The following is a 20,250-nucleotide window of genomic DNA, read 5'->3' on the forward strand; positions in this document are numbered from 1 at the left end:
GGTAGTGTGTGTATTTCTACTTCTGTCTTTAAAAAAGTAGAAGACAGCACTAATATCCAAAGCATTCACTAAACACTGATAAAAAAGCCTCTGCATAGTAGGCATGGAAACATGGAGCAATATGCCCAAAACCATGTGGCAAACTTGTGGCCTAGCTGCAGAACAGATTATTTCTCTAGTGCCAGATACCCTTGCTGAATACTGTGTTGTTATTCTGACTCTGTATCACAGTACCCAGTTTTAGCCAGTAGGAAAATCAAGTTTCTTTTTCAAAGATGGTTACACACCTGGGGCTAAAATGTTCAGAATCATATTTTTTTCATAAATTTGATAAATATATCAATATACATCAAATAAATGGCATGAAAGGAATGAATATTGCTTGCTGTCATTGTAAAGTGAGGGCTCTACCTTGCCTAAATCAGTCATATTTTACACTAAGCTCATCGTTGTCTCATTTAACAGCTTTGGCAACATAAGTCCACTTCAATCTGACACACTGTCTGCTATAAATCATTAGCTCAATCTCACATCAGGCTGCTTCGATTTTGGAGCAGAAACATGTTACAAAATCTCCCTAGAGAGATCAGTCAGCTAAGGAAATTGCTTCTTTAAGAGAGCTGATAGTAACAATAGAGAAGAGCTCAACATGGACATTTTGGGACCAGTCAACCCTTTAAAAGAAGATACTGCTTGACTTGGATGTCTCACAGACTTCCAGGTCTCCCAGTATTATTAGTGCTTGTACAGAGTTACACACTGAATCACAAGGCTCAGTCCTTGTGGCTGAGGGCTGTGTGCTCAGCATCACACCATTATTTAAAAAGTCTCCCCTAACTTGTTTATGTATCAGTGCATCTGCTCTGTGGACTGCACAGCTCACACTGGAGGCTGAGTGCAATGTACATTTTGTTCATTGACATTGATTAAAGGAAATAAAACCCCTTAGAATGAAGTTGGGCTTCTTTCAAGAGCATCCTTTCCCATGGCCTAAACTGCACCAAATCATAAACTATTTAAAGCTTCAAGTGTCAGAACCCTTGCACAGTTCAATTGTGATTGTTGCTGAGGCCTGAGTCTGACAGTTAAATTTAAGACTTTGGGAGTTAAATTCAAAGGAATGCAGAGTATCTTTGTTTCCCTAAATGTCCTTATTAAAAATAATCTCTACAAGTTGTACTCAGATAGAGTTTACAATCTAGGACTCGGGGTTTAAATCATAGCAGGATCATTTCTGATTTGAATCCTGGCAGATAAGCTCAATCCTTTGTCCTCTGATTGGAGGTTAAGTCAATAATGTTATTTTTTTGTGAAGAAAGGTCTTTGACAATTGCAAGTATAAAACCAAGATCCAGGATGGTCTTAAATATCCTCAGGAAGGTCTTTAGACCTTCTGTTCACAGCAGGATCAGCTATAAGGTCAGACCAGATTGTTCAGATGCTTATCCAGTCTGAGCCTGAATACCTCCAGGAATGGAGACTGCACAACTTTGCTGGGCAGCCTGCTCCTTGACATGTGTTACAGTCTGAATTTAATTTGAGAAATGCCTATTGGAGTCTTTCACATAAGAAACTTGCCCATCAGCATGAAAACTTTGAAACCTACATGATTGTAAGAGGTAATAATAAAATAAATACATGTTCATTTCCAGATGTATTTCATTTTATATTTTAACAAATGTCTTTGATTTGGTAAAATTCAGAAGAGCCAAGGCTGTTAGCTAGACCTTTGAGAAATGCAGCTCTGGGTTCTGCTCAGTCACACTCCTCCAGAAAGCAAATGTTCTGTATTTGTAGTTTCAACACATTCAAGGCTCAGTTTTGCAGTGTGGTCAGGCACTTTGAGCACACAACACACACATGGATGTGCCTTTTCTCAGTAAACTTACAGGGAAGCAGCTCACACAGAATTTAGAGCCTTATTAAAAAGGCTGAGGCAAACAGAGCTGATCTCTAGCACCAGGACTTTCTCCACCAATGCTTGTTATCAAAGTGGGGTCAGGGCAGGGAGAGCAAGTTTCTTTCCAGTGCTTGGAATGGAGCAGAGAGAATGGACAGGCAGGAATTTAGGACTAAGGGTGTGCTTTAGAAGATCCAGAAGTCTCGAGTTTTGCATATTCAGAGAAACATAGCTTCCCTATTTGACTGACAGGCTTTAGAGAAAAGTACCTTTAAACTTCAGTGAATTTGACAGCTTTAAAGGTGCAAACAGCGTGAAGGATTTTATCTCAGTAGTGAGATTAACCCCTTTCCTCGAAGGAAGACGTTTTTGCTCCCTTTTCCCACACTTTTGAGTGCCCAGATGGAAGAATCTGGCCTTAAAATGCATGTGCAGCAAGCCTGGAGCAGTGAGGCCTTGTCATGCCTTCGGCACTGCTGACATCAGCGAGATGTCTCACTGAAGAGCTTGGCAATTTTACAAGATGGAATTTATTCTTTTTAGTTGGAAACAGAGAGCTTGTCATCAGCCAAAACACATGGCAAACTCCTGCACATTGTAAGGATTCTTCACCCAACTCGCCCAAAAGCATCTCTGGGAATCCCACGGCTCTCTGGCACATTTCTTAGGGAAGAGCAAAGCAGGAGGCTGAGATGTAGCTTTATAAGGTTATAGAATTCACAGACTTTCAAACCAATTAACTCCCAAGGATATAAACCAGTGACTTATATAATAACGAGTCAAGGCTCACACAGTAACAAGATAGTAGGAATTGCTGGCCTTGTGCAGCTAAAAAATGCATCTTGCCCAATAACCTGCTACAGTTAGCTGCCTGCAGCAGTTGCCTAGGAAAGAGTGAAAAGGAAGGAAATGTAAAGAGCAATTAATCTCCTGCCATTCCTTCAGCTGCTGATCGGCTGTGTTGGGGTTTTGCAGCCAAAACCTATGCCCAGACCAAAGTATATGTTTATTCAAGGACCAGTGGTGTCCATTTTTAACCTAGCTGTACTTCTGACCTGTACAAGCCACTGTTGGAAGGGGCAGTACAATTTATCTATGCATCATGGGAAAAATGCTGATTCTATTTTCTTCTGTTCTTGAATTCTCTGGCATGTTGCTGGAGTCTACTTGATATTTATACTCATCTGTTCAGTTATCTTTTAACTGCAATTAAAGCCACAGACTGGATGAAAGGAATTAATTTAAATAATCAGGAAGCTTCTATTGACAATACGTAGAGCAACATGCAATTGAGTCACCTTCAGTCTGCTTCAGTGAATATTGTACCTGATTGTACTCATTAAACTTCGTGTGGTATCCACTGGATTACTGGAGTGAATCTCCAGCCCAGCCTGGGTTAAAGGTATTGTGCCATTTGTTTCACTGGGGTCAGACATTCATTTCTTGCCTGGCTCACAGCCACGTGGCTGTTAGGGCATCACCGTGTGTGACAACCCCTCTGCAGGCCACAGGTAACAGAGCCCAGAAACAGAGACATCCCACAGAGTAATGTTTGAGCCAAATCACACCTTTACCTGCAGCACTTCCCTGGGTTTCCCTGGCAGCTCTTTGCTGTGCATCCACACCAAGGTGGCTTCAGCCCTTCAGCTAGATGTCACTGATCTAGATTTCAGCTGCAGTTTTATCTGCAAATAAACTGCAACTGTCTGCCAGTCTACATCTCTGTGCAGCTGCCCTGAGTCTGCTACAACAAACCTAATGTGCTGCAACACCTGTGAGTGTCACCTGACAAGGCTGTTTGAAGCTTTGAGACACCTGTGTCAAAGCCCACAGATGAAGGGCTCCACATTCAAAACAACTGTCTTTATTCACTGCTTTCTGTCCCTGCAAACAATAGACCATGGTAGGAATTTAAAATGGAAACATGAGCTGTTTTTTATCTTGTGGGGGAATTTTTTTTTAACCATGACCTATTTTATATATTTTATACCTTCATCACCATGGAATTAAGAATTTTTCCAAATAAGCACAGTATAGCCCTACTGATCTTTCTTATAGTCCTTATTACAATGTCGCTGTCCATTTTTTGAAGCACTAGCTTTTATTTCAGTCTTCTTAACTGATTATTTTATTTAACCTGTTGCCTATCATATAAAATGCAAATGTAGACTGATGTCTGAAGAATAAGTATATAAATAAAATATTATGGACTTACCAACAACTGTAAGGTTGACTTGTGCTTGTCTGCTGCCAAGTTTGTTCTCTACAACCAGGGTGTAACATCCACAGTGTTCCTGCTTTGTTGATGATATTGTTAGCTTGCTACTGTTTTCAGCATTCTCAATTTTAATATATTCATTTTCTTGAATCTGCCAAATTAAAAGAAAAATTATGTGATAGACTTCTTTGTATCTGAAAGAGCTCAAAGCACAATGCAATGTTATCATATTAAGTGTAATCTGCAGATAACTCTATTACAGAAGTGATTATGTGGAGCTGGTAAACTGTGTATTTGACACAAATCATCTGTAAATGCAGCACAACATTATGATGGCTCCAGTCCTGCAAAGGCCGCAGGGAGACTGATGTTGCTGCAATCCCACTAAGGAACAGGACTGTCACTTTTTAACTTCTCTTTGAGAGGCTGAAAGCGCAAACTGTGCGATTGTCAAAGGAACAACGTTTGGTCTTACAAATCTTGGAGAAAGCACAGTGGAACAAGGGTTTAGGCTTAGTTCAGTTGCCATTCCCCTCAGAAGCTCAACGATCAGACCATCCATAGCTCTGATTTTTGCCCTCTTGTTTTAACCAGGCTTATCCTGTTCTTCCACGCAAACCAGGGTAACAGTTTCTTGGGTTTGAACAATTGAAGACAAAGTTGTATGAAATGGAGATACAACACTACGGCTGTACAGAGAGACATTCAAAGAGCAGATGGAGCTTTCCTAAAGCATTTTAATCTTCTGGAGAAGCAAAAATTCAAATCTCTGCTCAGTACCACAGGCGTATTATGAGCTAGTTTTTCATTGAAACGGAGCTGTCATAGCATAAATGGCCAAGGTGACTTAGATTTTAATCAGCATTAGCTTGAGACACGACAGTTCTTTAAAAACCTCATAATGCTACACTGCAATTACAGAAGCTGTACACTGTGTTCTTATGAAACAGACAACATAATGTCAATGCCCTTCTTCCTCCCACCACTTCCTTCTTAGATAAGTGACTCTTCCAAGCCATTCTCAGAATTTAATTAAAAATGAGGCTATTTAGTTTGCCTTATCTTGTCCCATATATTCAGAGAAGAAGAAATCAAAAGTTTAAGAACAGGACTTTCCCTGCTCTTTCCTCAAACGAGACAAAACACATGCACAACTATCTGCCCAAAAGTAACTTTAGAAGGATTATCCTACAATAACTCAAATAGAAAGTTAGAAAATGGGATTAGGTAGGGTTAAATTATACTGGAAGTTGTTCCACCCTGCCTACACACTTCTGAGATTCTAAACTGTCTTTATGTCTTGCTTCATTAAAATCAGTCAAGGGGCGATAGTAGGACTAGATCTGGACTATTCAGAGAAAGCCCAGAAGGGATACAGAGAAAGCCCTGAAGGGATAAAAAGAAATCCTTGAAAGGAAGAAAAGACAGCCCTGAAAGGGTGCAGAGATAGCCCTGGAAGGATGTGCAGTGGTTTACAGTGGGGAGCCTGGGTTGGATCCAAGGGATCCTGAAAGAAAGACTTCGGTTGTAGTTAAGAAGCTTCAACAGCTGGCAGTGTTCAGTGATGGACTCAGCTAATGAAGTAGCTTTTCCAAGGCTCTCCAAGGTTTTTCAAGGCTTTCTGTGGTTTTCCCCTCTTCAGCTCAGCACAGTTCCAGCAGCCCTCCACTACACTGCCATGGCACACAACAGTATGGGTCACACATTCATGACATTCCCTTTCTTCAAGCAAGAGAAACTCTTTGGGAACGTGCCTGAGAGAGGCCACTGTGGCTCTCCTGCACCTGAGGGAATGTGAGGAAAAAACATGGAGAGGACACTGCAGCAGGGCTGAAATCACAGCTCGCCACTTGCTGGATCAGCTCGAATAACAACTACAAATAACTCCCAGTAAATTGTCAAAACACTTGGCTGGTTTTCACCTTTAGGACTGGGAATGGAACGGAGTTGAAATCAGCCACAGTTATAGAAAAGGAAGAAATCCAAGCGTAAAACAGTATGTGGTGAAGTGTAAGTGAAAAAATAAAGCAAAATTATGGTGCAGCACAGGACACAGTAAGTGGCACCCTTTTAAATTAATAAATGAGAGACTGCTGCCCTCACTTGTCCTCCTACAGTGCTTGGTAACCTTCCTGAAGTTTTTTTGCTTTTGTATCATTCATCACCCTGAATAATTTAAAAGTTTTTGTCATTTTAATTTATGATTTTGCAATACTTCACTTCGTCTCATAGTGGATAACTAAAGAAGAAAGTATAAAGTTGGTAAAAAATAGCATTTTAAAAAGGAGAAAATATCTTGAATCACAGGTTATGGATCTGATATGGGCATTAGGAGCTGCTAGTCCCTGTTATCACATAGATCTTGCATATAGAAAAGGCCTTAAAATAAATAGCATTGTTGTGTTCAACAATAAACTCCGAATTCTGCACAAACCAGAAACTCACTTTTGAGGGGTACATTTTACCTAAATGTTAAGACAGAGCTTAGCAAAATCAAACACTGAACGTCACTGAAGCTTCTAAGACCTATTTTTCGTGGAAAGCAGTGGTTAACTCCAGTCTTGAAGCTAAAGAAATTAAAGGAAATATAAGAGTTCAAGAGAAAACTCACCCTTTCCCCTAAAGCAGGAGGTTATTTGGAGTTAGAAGGATGGACTCTGGAATACCCTTTGCACTAACAAACTGTTTTGAATTCTTTCAATTAAATGCTGACAAGTCTGGATTTAGAGTCTAAACTTCCTTCTAGGAGGAGCTTTTTTTATCTGTGTTCTATAGAGTGCATAACAAGTCCAGAATGAAATAAACAGAACAGCAGCTACAGTAGATATTTGCTCTGTCCTAACGTGACACTTCATCTTCCAGTCTGAACTTGCATATTGGGTTGATTTAAAGTCATTTTAAATAGCTTTGTTAAAGCAACTCTCTTTAGACACTGCCCTTATGGACATGTGACACAGTTTAAAGATAATAATTCAAGTAGAAGGAATTTTAAACCTAGGGAGTGAGGGCACTGATGGCATGGATTGCAGTTTTGCCCAGTATGGTGACATTTGTGTTGCAAGACAATTCACTCAAGTTTTTTATATGGCATTTTACCCTTCTGACATAACTTTAGATCCAGCATCAGCTAAGAAGAGGTCATTTTCAAAGGAGGGAAATGTCCCCTATGACAGACACTTTTCAGATACCTGTCTCTTTCCCATCACTTATCCTTTATTTCATGGTCTTTTCACAAAGAACTTGCCATTTGTTACAGGAGGGGACAGGCAGAAAAGGGTCTAAACTGTAGCAAGAAAGATTTGGTTTTGGCATTAGGAAAAAAAATTCTAACATTATGGCTATATAAACACTGCAATAATTTGCTAATGGAGGTTGTGAAATCTTCATCAGTGAAATGTTTTTAGCAGAGGTGATGAAAACATCTGCAGGAATAACATGGACTTTGCCAGTTCCTCAGGAAGGGAGAGGGAAAAATGGGACATAGTTATTGGTGTTATTGGATAGATATTTCCAGCTCTGCTTTTTCAACGATTGTCAAAAGAGACCAGAAAACTATTTACCTGCTTACGGAATTTCATCCAGGTGCAGGTTATGGGTGCTGTTCCTACCACCTTGGCAAACAATTCCACTGATTCACCTGCACGGACTTTTCTGTCTTCTGGGAACTGAGTAATCTGAGGAGGAGCAGCTGAAGGGAAAAAAAATAAAAATAATAAAATGTCCCTTTTAATGATTATAAGTTTTCTTAAAATTCAAAAGACATACATTTCTCAGCTCAACTATTTCAGAGTAGTCTTTGAAATCCAAATTAGCAGTTACCTGTTGCTCACAATGAAAAATAATTACGTGGATTTGTTATTTCTAGGGTAGTGAAGCAATAACAATTTACCCATCCAAAGTTTGCTCATGAAAGACCAAGATACAGACATCCAAAACACAAAAACGTTGGCACCTACCACCAATCCCAAATAGACAGTTTGTGAATTCTTGTTGTGGGTTTTTCAGAAAATCTTGTTTTTCTTTTGAACTTTGTATTGTTGAAGAATGGCTCCAGTTACCTTCTTATCAATTTGCATGTGCTGAGGGGGGTCTGCAAAACTACTCCCTGATGTTATCAACAAAATTCAGAAAATTTAAGACTTAAGCTCTGTCTATGAGGATTCTGGCTTCAGTAGCTGATAAACATTATGTGGCACTGAAACATCATGAGATACAAAGAAGGAAATTGATGTCTGTCTCCATCACCCTAAATTTTGCTATGAGCATTGATGGATCTTTTTGTTTGTATATAACAGTGCTTCCTTTAAACCTTGCAGTCCCATTCATTCCCCTCTACTCATGAATCAGGAATTCCTCTTTCTCTTCCCTCTCAGTGCCTGAGTATCAATAGATGGCAGAACATCTCCTGCTATCAGTGCTCCTTCCTGCCTCTCAGCTGTGCTGCTGAGTGTCAGACCCCTGGTAGCTGCTAAGCACAGATGCCAAAAATATCATGGGCTGGACGACTCCGGGGTGAAAGCTATACTGTTGCTTATAAAAGCAGCAGGAAAAAAAAATTTTCTTGTGTGTGTGTGTATGTTGGAGAGGAAGGGGGCAGACTTGAGGACATATTGACACAAAAGGTAAGAGGCATTCCCTAATATTGCAATGACCTCACTGCCAAATGTAACATTCTTTACAAAGCACAGGGCTACTGTGAAAAAAGTGCTTTCTTTTCCTTTTCAGTAATTAAAGCTATTAAAACAAAGCAGGGTTCTCCCTCATCTCACTCTAGGCTTGATCTTTTAAAAGTCTTTTTGTTTTGAAAATACCTGAAGGAAACTAGGCTGAGGAGTATATCTGCCATAGAAAGCAGCTTGAACAGTTTAAAAGTCTGGTGAAGTTTCAAGACACGGAAAGGAGGTTCCTATAGAGGAAATTTCCTTGTAACATTAATTATAGATAGCTTTACCTTGGAGAGTACAAACAGGTTACCATAATGCCAGTGATGAGAAAAAGTAGAATCTATCACTCTCTCTGTGGTAGCTACTCATGCAGAGGATTCTGTGATACACAGAAAGATTTCTTTCACGGAAGCCAAGGTTTGTTGTGGATATGCAAAAGGGCGGAAGTTACACAGTACTGACACTTTTTAGGCTCTTGCTGTAGTCCATCTGAGAGTAACTTCTTTGGATGCTCATAATTTAATTCTTAGTACAGTGTGAAGTTTTATTTTACTACCATTTAATCACATATGCAAACAATCTTAGTAGGCAAACAGCTGCACTGGTAAATGTGTGTGACACATGAAACAAATTACCTGCTTTTGGAGGAGTCTTTGGAGCTGGTTTCTTCTTCACTGTTGCTTCACCTAGTTAAAAAAAACAACAACAAACCATGTGAATTCAAAGGTGAGCTTTGCAAGGTACCAGACTAACCACAACCATCCACAGCAATGCTTTGTTGGCACTTGAAAATGTAGTATGTTCTTCCAGCATATTAAACTAAAGAATTAAAAATACCTTTAAAACTACTTTTATTATCCTGGATGATCCTTAGACTATTCACAGGTGAAGCTGAAGCTTTTAAAAGAATCAAATAAATCTTCTATACTTCTTCCATGATCTGTCATCATCCATTCCTTATAGTAGTTTAACAGGTGAAAACACTGGGTCAAGACCCATCTCATCCTGAATTTCTGCTCAGATTTCCAGCATAATCAGTGCTGAATGATCTCAGTTAAAAAGGTAGTTAACACCCTGTGCTGCCTCTCATACCACTTGTGAGCTCACAAAGAAACAGTGATATACCAAAAATAAGTATTAGCACCACCCCTCTGCCTCATCCTCTTCCTACAGCTGGGATAACTTTTTGCTGTATTCTCAAAAGAAAATGTCATAGCTACAAAAATATGGCTTAGAAGTTGAAATCTGGACCCATGAATTTTTGGAAGACAATGTTCTACAAATTGTGCGGGGTAAGTAGAAGAACAGTAGAGAAGACATAGGTAGAAAATGGCTATTAACTATTTTTCACAAAATAAGAACTAGAGGCTGTCCAATTAAATTACCAGAGAGCAGGCATAAGAGAAACAGCAAGTTAAATATAACATCCATAATCTGCCCTCACAAACAAGTAATGTTTTACAATACAGAAACATAAACAGGTTCAAAAGGACAAATTCATAGGAGTTATGTATAGTGGTGGCCTTTAAATGCAACAGTCTGGATGCCTTCAAACCACTGAATTCCAGAAGTGGAGTTCATTCCTTTTACAGCACTCTCTTTTTGCCTGCTATTCTAAGCATCCTGGTCAGAGAATGGCCTCTGCTGTGAAAGAACATTTCATATTTTCTTATGCTCAACTCGGCAGCATGATTGAAGTAGTCTGGCTTTTAAGATGTTATTGCTTCCAACGGAAGCAGCATGTGCTAAGTGCTTTTGAGTATCTGGCAGACTATACAGAGGTGCCTAGTGATAGCCATAACAGATGCAGAAGTTTTGAATTTTTTGGTCCATTTTTTAATTTTTTATTTAGTTATTTCAAATTAGAAAGACACCGAGCAGCAAAATATCCCCCTGGTTTCACAAAACCAATAAAAAACCTTTTTTGATTTTAAGCATTTTGGTTGCAGCGAGCAACAAGCTGTGCAGGATACCCTGGAACACATCAAGTGATGCTACATGAAACTCATGAGCCATGAGCTGCAAAACCACTGCGGGAGCCCAATGCTATAGCTCAAACAACAGACAGATTGATTTTTAGAGCAACTGGAGAGAGGGGGTGATGTGGTATAGGATGTGAAAAGACCAAATTACTTTAAAAATATCTAATGGCTTAGGCTGTCAACAACAGTGTTTATTCAGTTCATTCTGAAGAACTTTATTCAGTCAATACAGAAAATTTTTTTCCACTTTCTTTCCATTTTTTAGTAATTTTCCCTAAAAGTATGCTTGGCTATGCTCTGAATTTATTGATTTTGTAGCAACCAGAAACACAAAAATAGATATTCTCACAGTACTTATGGCTGAGACAAAAAAGGACAGTTGGATATTTCCCAAGGAAGCTTTTCTTCGACAATGCCAGCCCACCAGAACTACTTAAAACTTTGGGTGAGTACTTGGGAGGTGTTTGTCCCAGTATTACTGGACTACTACAGGGTGTAAGCAAGGTCTCTGTCCTGACACATCTTCCAGGGGGACTTAACCCTCTCTAAACTGAGGCCTTCAAAAAACACAACTGCCCATTAAAGAGACACATTACATTTTGTCACAACAGAGTGACATGTGCCCTGGCTGCTGTGACAGGGTAAGTGACAGCAAATGAATTTCTACATCCTCTTTCCTGCCCAAACTGTACAAACAGAGGCAGCAAGTGGTGTTTGCAGAGCAGCTTCTTTGTCATGGTGTGGTCACACCCTGAGCTGAAACTCTTATTTCTGGTTGGAGCCATGAAACTCTGTATATGATCAGGTGCCAGGTGGAAGGTCTGTAGAGTCTGGCCTCTGATCTGCTCTTGAACATCCCTACTAATGGAAATAACCCACTGGTTGCTCATTAGATGCATAACCCCATGTAAACTCACTCAGTTATATGACTTGGAGACATGTAAACATTTTTGTTTGTGCGTGTGCTGTATTTGACAGCAGATTCTCTTCTCTAAACTGAGATGAAGTAGCTGTTGGGTCTCTCTCAGAGCTGCAATGGCTTCTAATACAGCCACAATGACAGGAATTTGATTGCTTCCACACTCCATTAAGCCTGATATAAACAAGGAGCAACAAGGATGAAGAAAAATCACCTTTTGTCAAGTGCCATCTTGGGTTGCAGATACCTTTGCTATTTTTCAGAAAAAAGCAAATTACTGAATCCAGTTTGATTTTCACTCAAAGATCACCTCTTGGCCTACATTGTGCGTTAGTTGCAGTACCTTAGCTAACAGGCAAGGAGCATGCATACTGGAACAGCTCTGCTTAAGCCAGTTTAAAAGACTCTCACCTCTGAAGATTTCCATAGCAGCAAAGCAGAGAACATGAACTAATCACTTCATTCAGCTAGGGCACTGCTTTTTATATATAAGTACAATTTTTTTGGTTTAAATTTTAGTTTTTACCCACTAGGACGTTATATTCACTTAACTGAGGATACACAGACTGTCACTGGACTTCATCAAACCATGCAGATTGCCAAGGGTTGCTGGAAGGTCTGGCTGAATATCCTGTTTTGCAGACACAAATAGCCCTGAGCAGAAATGAAAGGCTGGGGCAGGATGGAAAGGGATGAGTACAAGGACAGGTCTCTGGCTCTGTGTAGCTGGCTTCTTTGGCTAACAGTTCTTAGCTCCACTGTTCTTAGATCTTCCTTAAGAATACCAACTCATCTTATGCGTCTCTTTGAAATGCAACCTTTCTTTTTTCAAAGGCTGCTGGAGACAGTTAGTGAAAAAAAATCTACTAAGATTACTCCAATTTGACAAGGTCAAATGATTGCTTTCATTAAAATATTTTTGAGCCTCTTCGAAATGTTAGTTCAAGTCTGCTTCTGCTGCATTTTTTTTTTTTCTTAAACATGGTTTGTCTTTCTTTTGGTGTTTACTTTGAAACAGGCTGATGCTGAAAATCAGCCTGGAAGTAAAAAGAACTAATATTTCCCCTTTAAATGATTCTGCCTTCTAGAAACAGCACAAACATTACAAGGCAGGTAGGTTTGCCTCTTACAGAGCTTGTTTTTGAGTGGGGGGACATAAAGCAAAAAGGGGAAAAAACCCATGCAGGCTGGTAGGTGCCAGACATTTGGTTGTGCTCTTCCTTTCCCTGATGGTGCAGTCGTGAGAGCAGATATGCTCAGAAGCCTCCGTCTTTCTTTTTTGCTTCCCTTTTTTGGAATTTTACTAAAAATAGGAAGAGCCCTCCCCTGAAATGGCTCTCTGCACAACTTGCTTTCACAAAGCATGAAGTAAAACTTCTAGATCTGAAAAAAAAATCAGTACTCAAGATAATATTTCCAACCAATCCATAATTCCTACTGTCTTCCCTGAGGGACATGCCTAAAATTATGTGCATGTCTTCTGTAGTGATGGATTTCAGCACCTGGTAAACAAGTACAGTTAATACCTAGCTCCATGAACATAAGGAACAAAACCTATCCCTGCTTCTGTCTGCTTGTGGAACAGCCTCCTTTTAGCTCAGGAGAGCAGAAGGGTTAATGACATACTCTCATACCACAAACTATTTTCCCCGCATGCAAAACATGTCAAGATTTCATCTTCCTAGAGGAAATAAACTGGGTTTTTTTCAGCATTTTCAGAGTTCAAGAGAAACTCAAAGAAGTCATGTCTGTAATGTGTCAGACACCGTGGTAAGAAGAATATTTATGGAAATTTTATGGAAAGCACAGATTCGAGTATCTGCTCCTTCTTCCCCATCTCATTTGGATCCTTCAGGCCTGTGGGATGTGAGATCATGAGGTCTTCTCTCATGTAAATGAATCCCAGTGTAACCTTCTTCAGACCCTTCTGGGGATAGATATCCTGCTCTGAATCAAAAGTCACTGTTCTCTGTCAACCTTCACTACTGCCTACTCTGCCAGAAAGCATGGAATGACTGAGAGCTAGTAGTACAGAAAAAATGAAACATTTGGCCTTGTGGTCAAAGTAATCAATTGTTCTGTACTATCTTTGCTTCTGTCACAGACTTCGTTTTTGGTGCAAAAACACATTACAGATTTTAGCACAGACAAGATGAAACAGGAAGAAAAATGATGGCTACAATTGTAGCAGGAAAAGACAACACATCATTACCTACCAGTTTATTCCTACATTCGTGACCCTGTGCTAATTGCTAGAGGGGAAAATGACAGACACAATGCACTGAACACCAGGAGCTTGAAAACTTCCTCAAGGTTTGGAAGTTTAAACAGTTTCCCTTCATTGCGTCTCAAAGAGCAAATTTCTTATGTTTCCAAATAACTGTTTAGTATCTAAATACAATAAAACAGAAAGCAACTCTGGCTTAAATGTGATGACAAGCAGAAACAAGTAAACTTAATTCCATGCAAGTCAGTTATTTGAGTTTATGTGCTTCACAACAGCTTTTTAAAGCTTTTATTTTATTTTTCATTAAAAACAACTGTCATTTTGTTGCAACATCCCATATGTAGTTTCTAAATCATGCCGAGATTGTCCTCAAATTGAGAAATATACAGCCTCTGCCTTGTGGAAACAAAAATAAAACCCAGGAAATACTCACTTTTGCATTCCAGTCACAAGAGAGCTAGCATATACCACACTCAGAGCTTCAATAATATTATTTGGTACACTGAAAATAACTCAGTATTTGAAAACAGCTCAGATGAAGGAATAAACAATTCCACAGCAGTTTACTAGCACAGTTCTTGAGCAGCTTCTCTGATTAGAGCAAGTCTGAGCAGTGCAGAAGAGATCCAATATGAAATAGAGCTCACAAACAACCCAGACCACGTCAAATGCTCTAAGAGCTGTGGTGGGAGCAAGACAGCAAGGTTAGTTTCTCAAGTATAAGTTCAATTTTTTACCTTTTTTATGTCGTGGGAGAACATCTACAATTAGACACTAAAAAGCTGTGCCCAAGTGTGTAGGGACAGGACCCTAAGGCAGGTTACTGTCCTGCTACCCAGTCTGTTCCTTAGGAAAACACTGCCAGGTCACCTGACATTCAGGAGCTCCAAATGCTTTCAGTAGGAAAAGAGAGGTGCTTTAAGCTTTTGGACACCAGTGGAGCCAATGGATTTAGCTCCTGTTTTATAGAGGAGAAACTTAATGTTTCTGTTATATGCCTATAATTATATATGTGTACATGTGCAATTTCTAGCCAAGGACTTAATTGGAAATCAATGAAGCATGACACCTCTTCAGCTGAAGGTCACATTACAAAAACTATTCCTTCTTCTCTGCATAAGACAGTCAATAAACATTTCTATCTTCTTCTGTCAACATACAGATACGTAGCATGGACTCCATGAAATAACCATGGAAAATACCATTCTGTGCCAGTATTAACTTAGAAAATGTCAGTACAATGAGAGCTGTAAAACAACTTGGCAGAGATCTGAAATGCATGCCCAGCATTAGAGAAACAGTGCTGAACTGGGCACTCAAGAGAGGGAATTTGGGCAACAAATTAGTGTTTCTCCATTGCTAATTGTATAAGAACAGTGGCAGATTAATTTTTCATCTGTGGAAGTGACCAACCTTCAGAGTGACCAGGTTAAATCTTGCACTGCCTTTTTACCTCAGCCCAGCTTGGCTGTCGAGCCTTGTGGCATAGATATTCACTCTTGGACCCCCAAGCCTCAGGAATGAAGGCAGCACCTTTCAAAGTTTAGAGTTTCAGAGAAATCCTATTTAGATCTTAAAAATAGCAGACTGCAATTTGATTTACATGCAGTAAGGGTGGAATTTTCAGCTTAGGAAAAAAGATTAATTTTTCCTTTAAAAGTTTGGTTAGAAGCTTCTCTGACAATGTAATTTATATTGTTCCAACACACTTAGTACTTGCACTCACTGTGCAGAAAATATCTTGGATATCACAACAGCCAGGAGCAGAGCAGCACGAGCCTTCTGGGAAATGAATGGGAGTGAGGGAACTGGCTTGGACAGCCTCACTGACCCTAAGAGCATCTCAGACTATCCCAGCCACCAAAGAGGTCAGCAGCAGCCACAGATCACAGCTGCCCAGTGCCCACATTTCTGCAGTTAAAAGATTATCTCTGAGCAGAACAGTAACTTCCTCAGTAATTGAGTTCTTCACTTAGAAAGTGGCAAGTTTTACACTTAGGACAAAACAATCTGTCATGAAATGAAGATTTTGAAACATTTCATATTCATCTGTGCTGTGTTTCATGTTATTTTCATAGAATGGAAATCAATAGAAAACTTTAAGTCTTTACTGGTTTAGTTATATATTAACTAAATTGGGCACATCAGGTTTAATGTTTTGTAACATTTTCTTAAAATGGTGCTTGCAGACTTGGATTCTCTAACAAGATCTTTTATTGAAGAGTAAATAACAGAACTGTATGCTAATCACTTAGCCACTGACTCATAATTTTTCCAAGGTGATTAACAATTAGAATTCTCCCTACTCTGGAGAAGACTATCTCCCTGCTATGGACAAGAATATATTAACATAATAAGGGGTCCTGTATAGCATATTTATTTTTATGGTGCAGTGTTTCAGAGATGTCACTGCTCAGCTCTGCATTCAAGTACCAATAATGTTAAAAATTCAGATCTGGGAAGGGAACAGTGAAACCTTCTGGAGGATTTGATCTGGACAGTGTCAGTGGTGACATTTTATTATTAACCATCAGCAAGAGAAGACAGATACTTAACCAAAAATGTGCTTGACATGAAATCAAATGTTTTTTATGGTAGCATGTTAAAAATATTTCTATCAGCAAGCTACCAAATACTGCTGAATAACTTGCAGGTGTGTAGCTGAAGTTATTTTTTTGATGCAACTTTATTTTTAACTGAGTAGAAGAACTTACATTTGTGCAACCAAACTCTGTGCTGGGTCAGCCCTTCAATGTATGTGGTCTGGATATGAGCACAGTGGGTTCAAGAAGAATTACTCAGATGAGGGAATCCAGGATATCCTGTTAGGTTTTCATAACAATGATTGTGACAGGTGATAATTGCCATTTCTTAATATTTACTGGAAGTAGTGCTGTGAATTAGCCCTACAAAAAACACTGGGCATTTCTTTCTAAACACTTTAATCCAATGCTTAGATTTATGAGGATTATTTTCTAAAGCATTAAAGTCATTTTTTTTCTCAGTAGCAATAAGTGGGATACAGTTTCTTCCTACTATAGTAAAGTTATGTTGCACAGCTCAGCCATGGGGAAGTTTAAAAAATAGAATCTAACTGCTGTAGTACTCCTTTTTCATCAGCAAATCTTGAAAAAAGCCTTTGAAAAAAATTCTTTTGGAAACTCATATTTTATGTAAACTATTGTGATGCCACTTAAAAAATCTGTACTATCTTAAATACTGCATGCAAACTAATCCTGAGAGTGAGGATCAAGAAAGCTGGGTTCTAGACCTGCAAACAAATCTGCCTCATCTTGGCCTAATTCCTTCTGTTTTGATCCTCTGCTTAAGACACATTAAGGACAACAAAATATTTGCAAGTGTGCAGTACTAATATTTTTTTGGAAAAAGGAATATTCATCTTTAAACATTCAAGTCTTTATTTATTCTTAAAAATCTCAAGCAGCACTCTGATTTTTCCACAGTCTGTTGCGACAAAAATTTATTTAATAGGCACTGAAGATTTTGCAAGTGGCTTTGGTAATTGAAATAAGCAATTCCCTTTAAGCTTAATTTGCAGTAAGTTCTAATTTCAAAGGGAACTGGGTGCCTAAATCCCTTCATGGAAGTTTCAAAGCTTTCTAGAGAAATGTCCAAGTGGTGAGAATTTTTGGCTTCGTGTTCCTGCTACAGGGCTGTGTCCAGCCAGGGGACCCTTGCATTACCCACTGCTTGTTCTGGCATGGCACGGAGTATGCAGCTTGATAAATAATGAAAGGGTCCAATTTTCCACTGCCTCTTTTAGAAGAAACGTAACACTTTATTATTGTAACTCAGTAACATTTGAGATCCACTGAGCAAAGACCCAAGTGACAGAGCCCAAGTCAGTGCAGCCAGTAAAGGATGAACCAGTTCCAGAGGTGCCCTTCCTCTTTTCTCCCTTTTATTTCACCCAGATTCAAAGGTGAATCTGTTTCTTATTCTCAGAAACAGCATTATTTATTCTATTTATCCTTGGAGGGTTGCATAATTATTACTAAATTCTGGTGACACAATATTAATTCTAAGCAAAAGGAAATACAATGTAAGTTTTGTAATTTGCCAGCATGGGAGCAATCTTTCTGCAGTAAACACTGCAAGAATCCATTCAAAGATGCTGTTAATCACTGAATGACACACAGCTTCCTTCTTCATGTTCTTATTCTACACCAGAATCCAGTATGTATTGCATATCAAAGGAAGCAATGCCCCAAATTCTGCTTACTATTGGATCTCTGTAGCTTACAAGCCCCAAGCTTGCAGTAATTAAATTACATTGTCAGAATGAGCAGCCAAAGGACATGAGTCAGCAACTATTCTCACAGGGAGACAAATTCTACAGGTTAACATACTGACAACATTCACTCTCTCCCACAAAAAGAAATGTATTGATATTTACTTTCAGGAACCTAAAGTTAATTACTTTCCTTGAAGTTTCTACTAGGGAAAAAAAAAAACAAACCAAAAAAACCAAAAAAAACCCCAAAAAACCAACAAAACAAAACAAAACAAAACAAAAAAAAACCAAACAAAAAAACAAACAACCAAACAAGGATCACTTGTAATTTATCTGAAGGTAGAAAAGGGTGACATAGCTGCTAACCATGAAATTTCACTTGCACTTCTTTACAGAATGTGGAAAATAGGGATCTTTTCCCTGAAAAGTATTTCTAAAAAGTACAGACAGTATATAGTCTCTCTATCCCATGGAGCATATACTGCTGTGACTGAATTCACTACTCAAAATTCAGAATCTGTTAATCATTAATTCTAATCACATTATTAGGATTCTTTTTCTTTCTTTCTTCAACCTCCACCTGCACACTCTACTTGCCATCAGGACTGTTGGTAACTTGATGTAGCAACAAAGACCAGAAAAGATCAGAATAAAAATATATCTCCTTATTAGACTGGGACATCTTAATTCACAGTTATTCCCTATTACCCTTCTTTTCAAGAGGTATACAGTAAAGATAGAAAAACATCTGACTTCTAAAGTCCATTCTCTTTCAGGTAAGGAATTTTACCATCTCTATATGTGATAAGAATTTCAGTGTAGATTGAAACTGTGTAGCCCACTAGATCTGTTTTGTATATTTTGCCCTGACAAACATAGAAATAAAAGCTTATTTCAGAAGACAAATACTCACATTCCTCAGAGACTCAGATGTCAAAAAACACCTGTGAAATCTCTGCTGCCAAATCCTTTTAAAATTGAAGATGCATTTTTCAAAGCTTTTACAAAAACTCTTTCAAAGCCCAGTTTCCTAACATTCTCTCTGGTTACCTTGATGCTTACTGTGCAGCAGGAAAGATATTTCAAAGTTATTTTGAAAAAAAGCTTATGAGAAGTTCAAGAACTTGAAACACTGAAATTATACACCATGTAGAAAAAACATTCCCCATTGTTTCAATCTTCTTTTCCCAAATATTTCAGCAGCCAGAGTTGGTAGTTCTGTTTTGTTATTTTAATTTCCACTAAAACCAGATGCAAAAGGAGCAGGATGTGGATCAGGTCATATATCTCCATATTTAGACTAAGTTCCCGACTCACACTTTCTCCTGGGAAAGCTGCAATTGATAACGCTGCTGGGAGAGCAGAGGAAATGTGTGTGTTGTGTGCATAGAAAACACAATTCAAAACGCTGTTCCACAGAGGTTTAAATGGCTTTAAAATTTTCTTTTCTGTTGATGTTCAGTGATGAAATCATTGCTTTTAATTGCTATTATTTATGGCACTTGAAGCTCATGTGCAGAGGTGGAGCATGTCAGTGTGACTCTTCCCATATCCCCAAAGACAGGCTGGAGAGGGTTACAATGCTCAGCCAGCAACTCAGAAATAGCTGTAGCCCAGGGCGTAGTTTTATGCAAGTCACATTTCCAGAAGCACAATTATTACCTGTGATCATCAATCAGTATAAAACTGTTCTGAGTACTGCTGAAAGCAGCTGAAAATGTTCTTGCTGGAAGACCAGATTAGAGTTTGTTTTTTATTTTTTGAGAGAGCTAGATAAAATATTTAATGTTTCCATTAAATCACGTCTTCACATCTTTTTAGGAACTTACATGGTGGACATGTTAAATAAACAATTTTCAAAGCCCAGTTTTGATTTAAGAGATATTTGTATCTCTTAATTTCATAAGTAGTACTGGTGTTGGTTATTCCTAAACTGACATTATTGTGCTGCCTTTACCATTTAAAGTTTCCATTTAACCATTGCATGCTGAGTAGCAAACATGGGAATTTATAGCTAATTTATTATTTCAGATAGCATTAAAAGCAAGTTAAGCATTTAGGCTTAAAACAAAGAATGTAAAATGT

General features: G+C 38.7%; 1 protein-coding gene across 2 annotated transcripts in view; it reads right to left on the bottom strand.

Moving 5' to 3' along the window:
* Positions 1–20,250, bottom strand: part of MYLK (myosin light chain kinase) — a 199,490-nt gene that overhangs the window by 38,891 nt on the left and 140,349 nt on the right. For both annotated transcript variants that reach the window (XM_066323075.1, XM_066323076.1), the window contains 3 exons: positions 9,418–9,468; positions 7,679–7,806; positions 4,116–4,269 (listed from right to left, as the gene is read on the bottom strand). In XM_066323075.1, coding sequence (XP_066179172.1) covers positions 4,116–4,269; positions 7,679–7,806; positions 9,418–9,468 — 333 coding nt within the window. The remainder of the gene's footprint in view (positions 1–4,115; positions 4,270–7,678; positions 7,807–9,417; positions 9,469–20,250) is intronic.

This window comes from Sylvia atricapilla, chromosome 7 (assembly GCF_009819655.1).
Source record: "Sylvia atricapilla isolate bSylAtr1 chromosome 7, bSylAtr1.pri, whole genome shotgun sequence".
NCBI lineage: Eukaryota > Metazoa > Chordata > Aves > Passeriformes > Sylviidae > Sylvia > Sylvia atricapilla.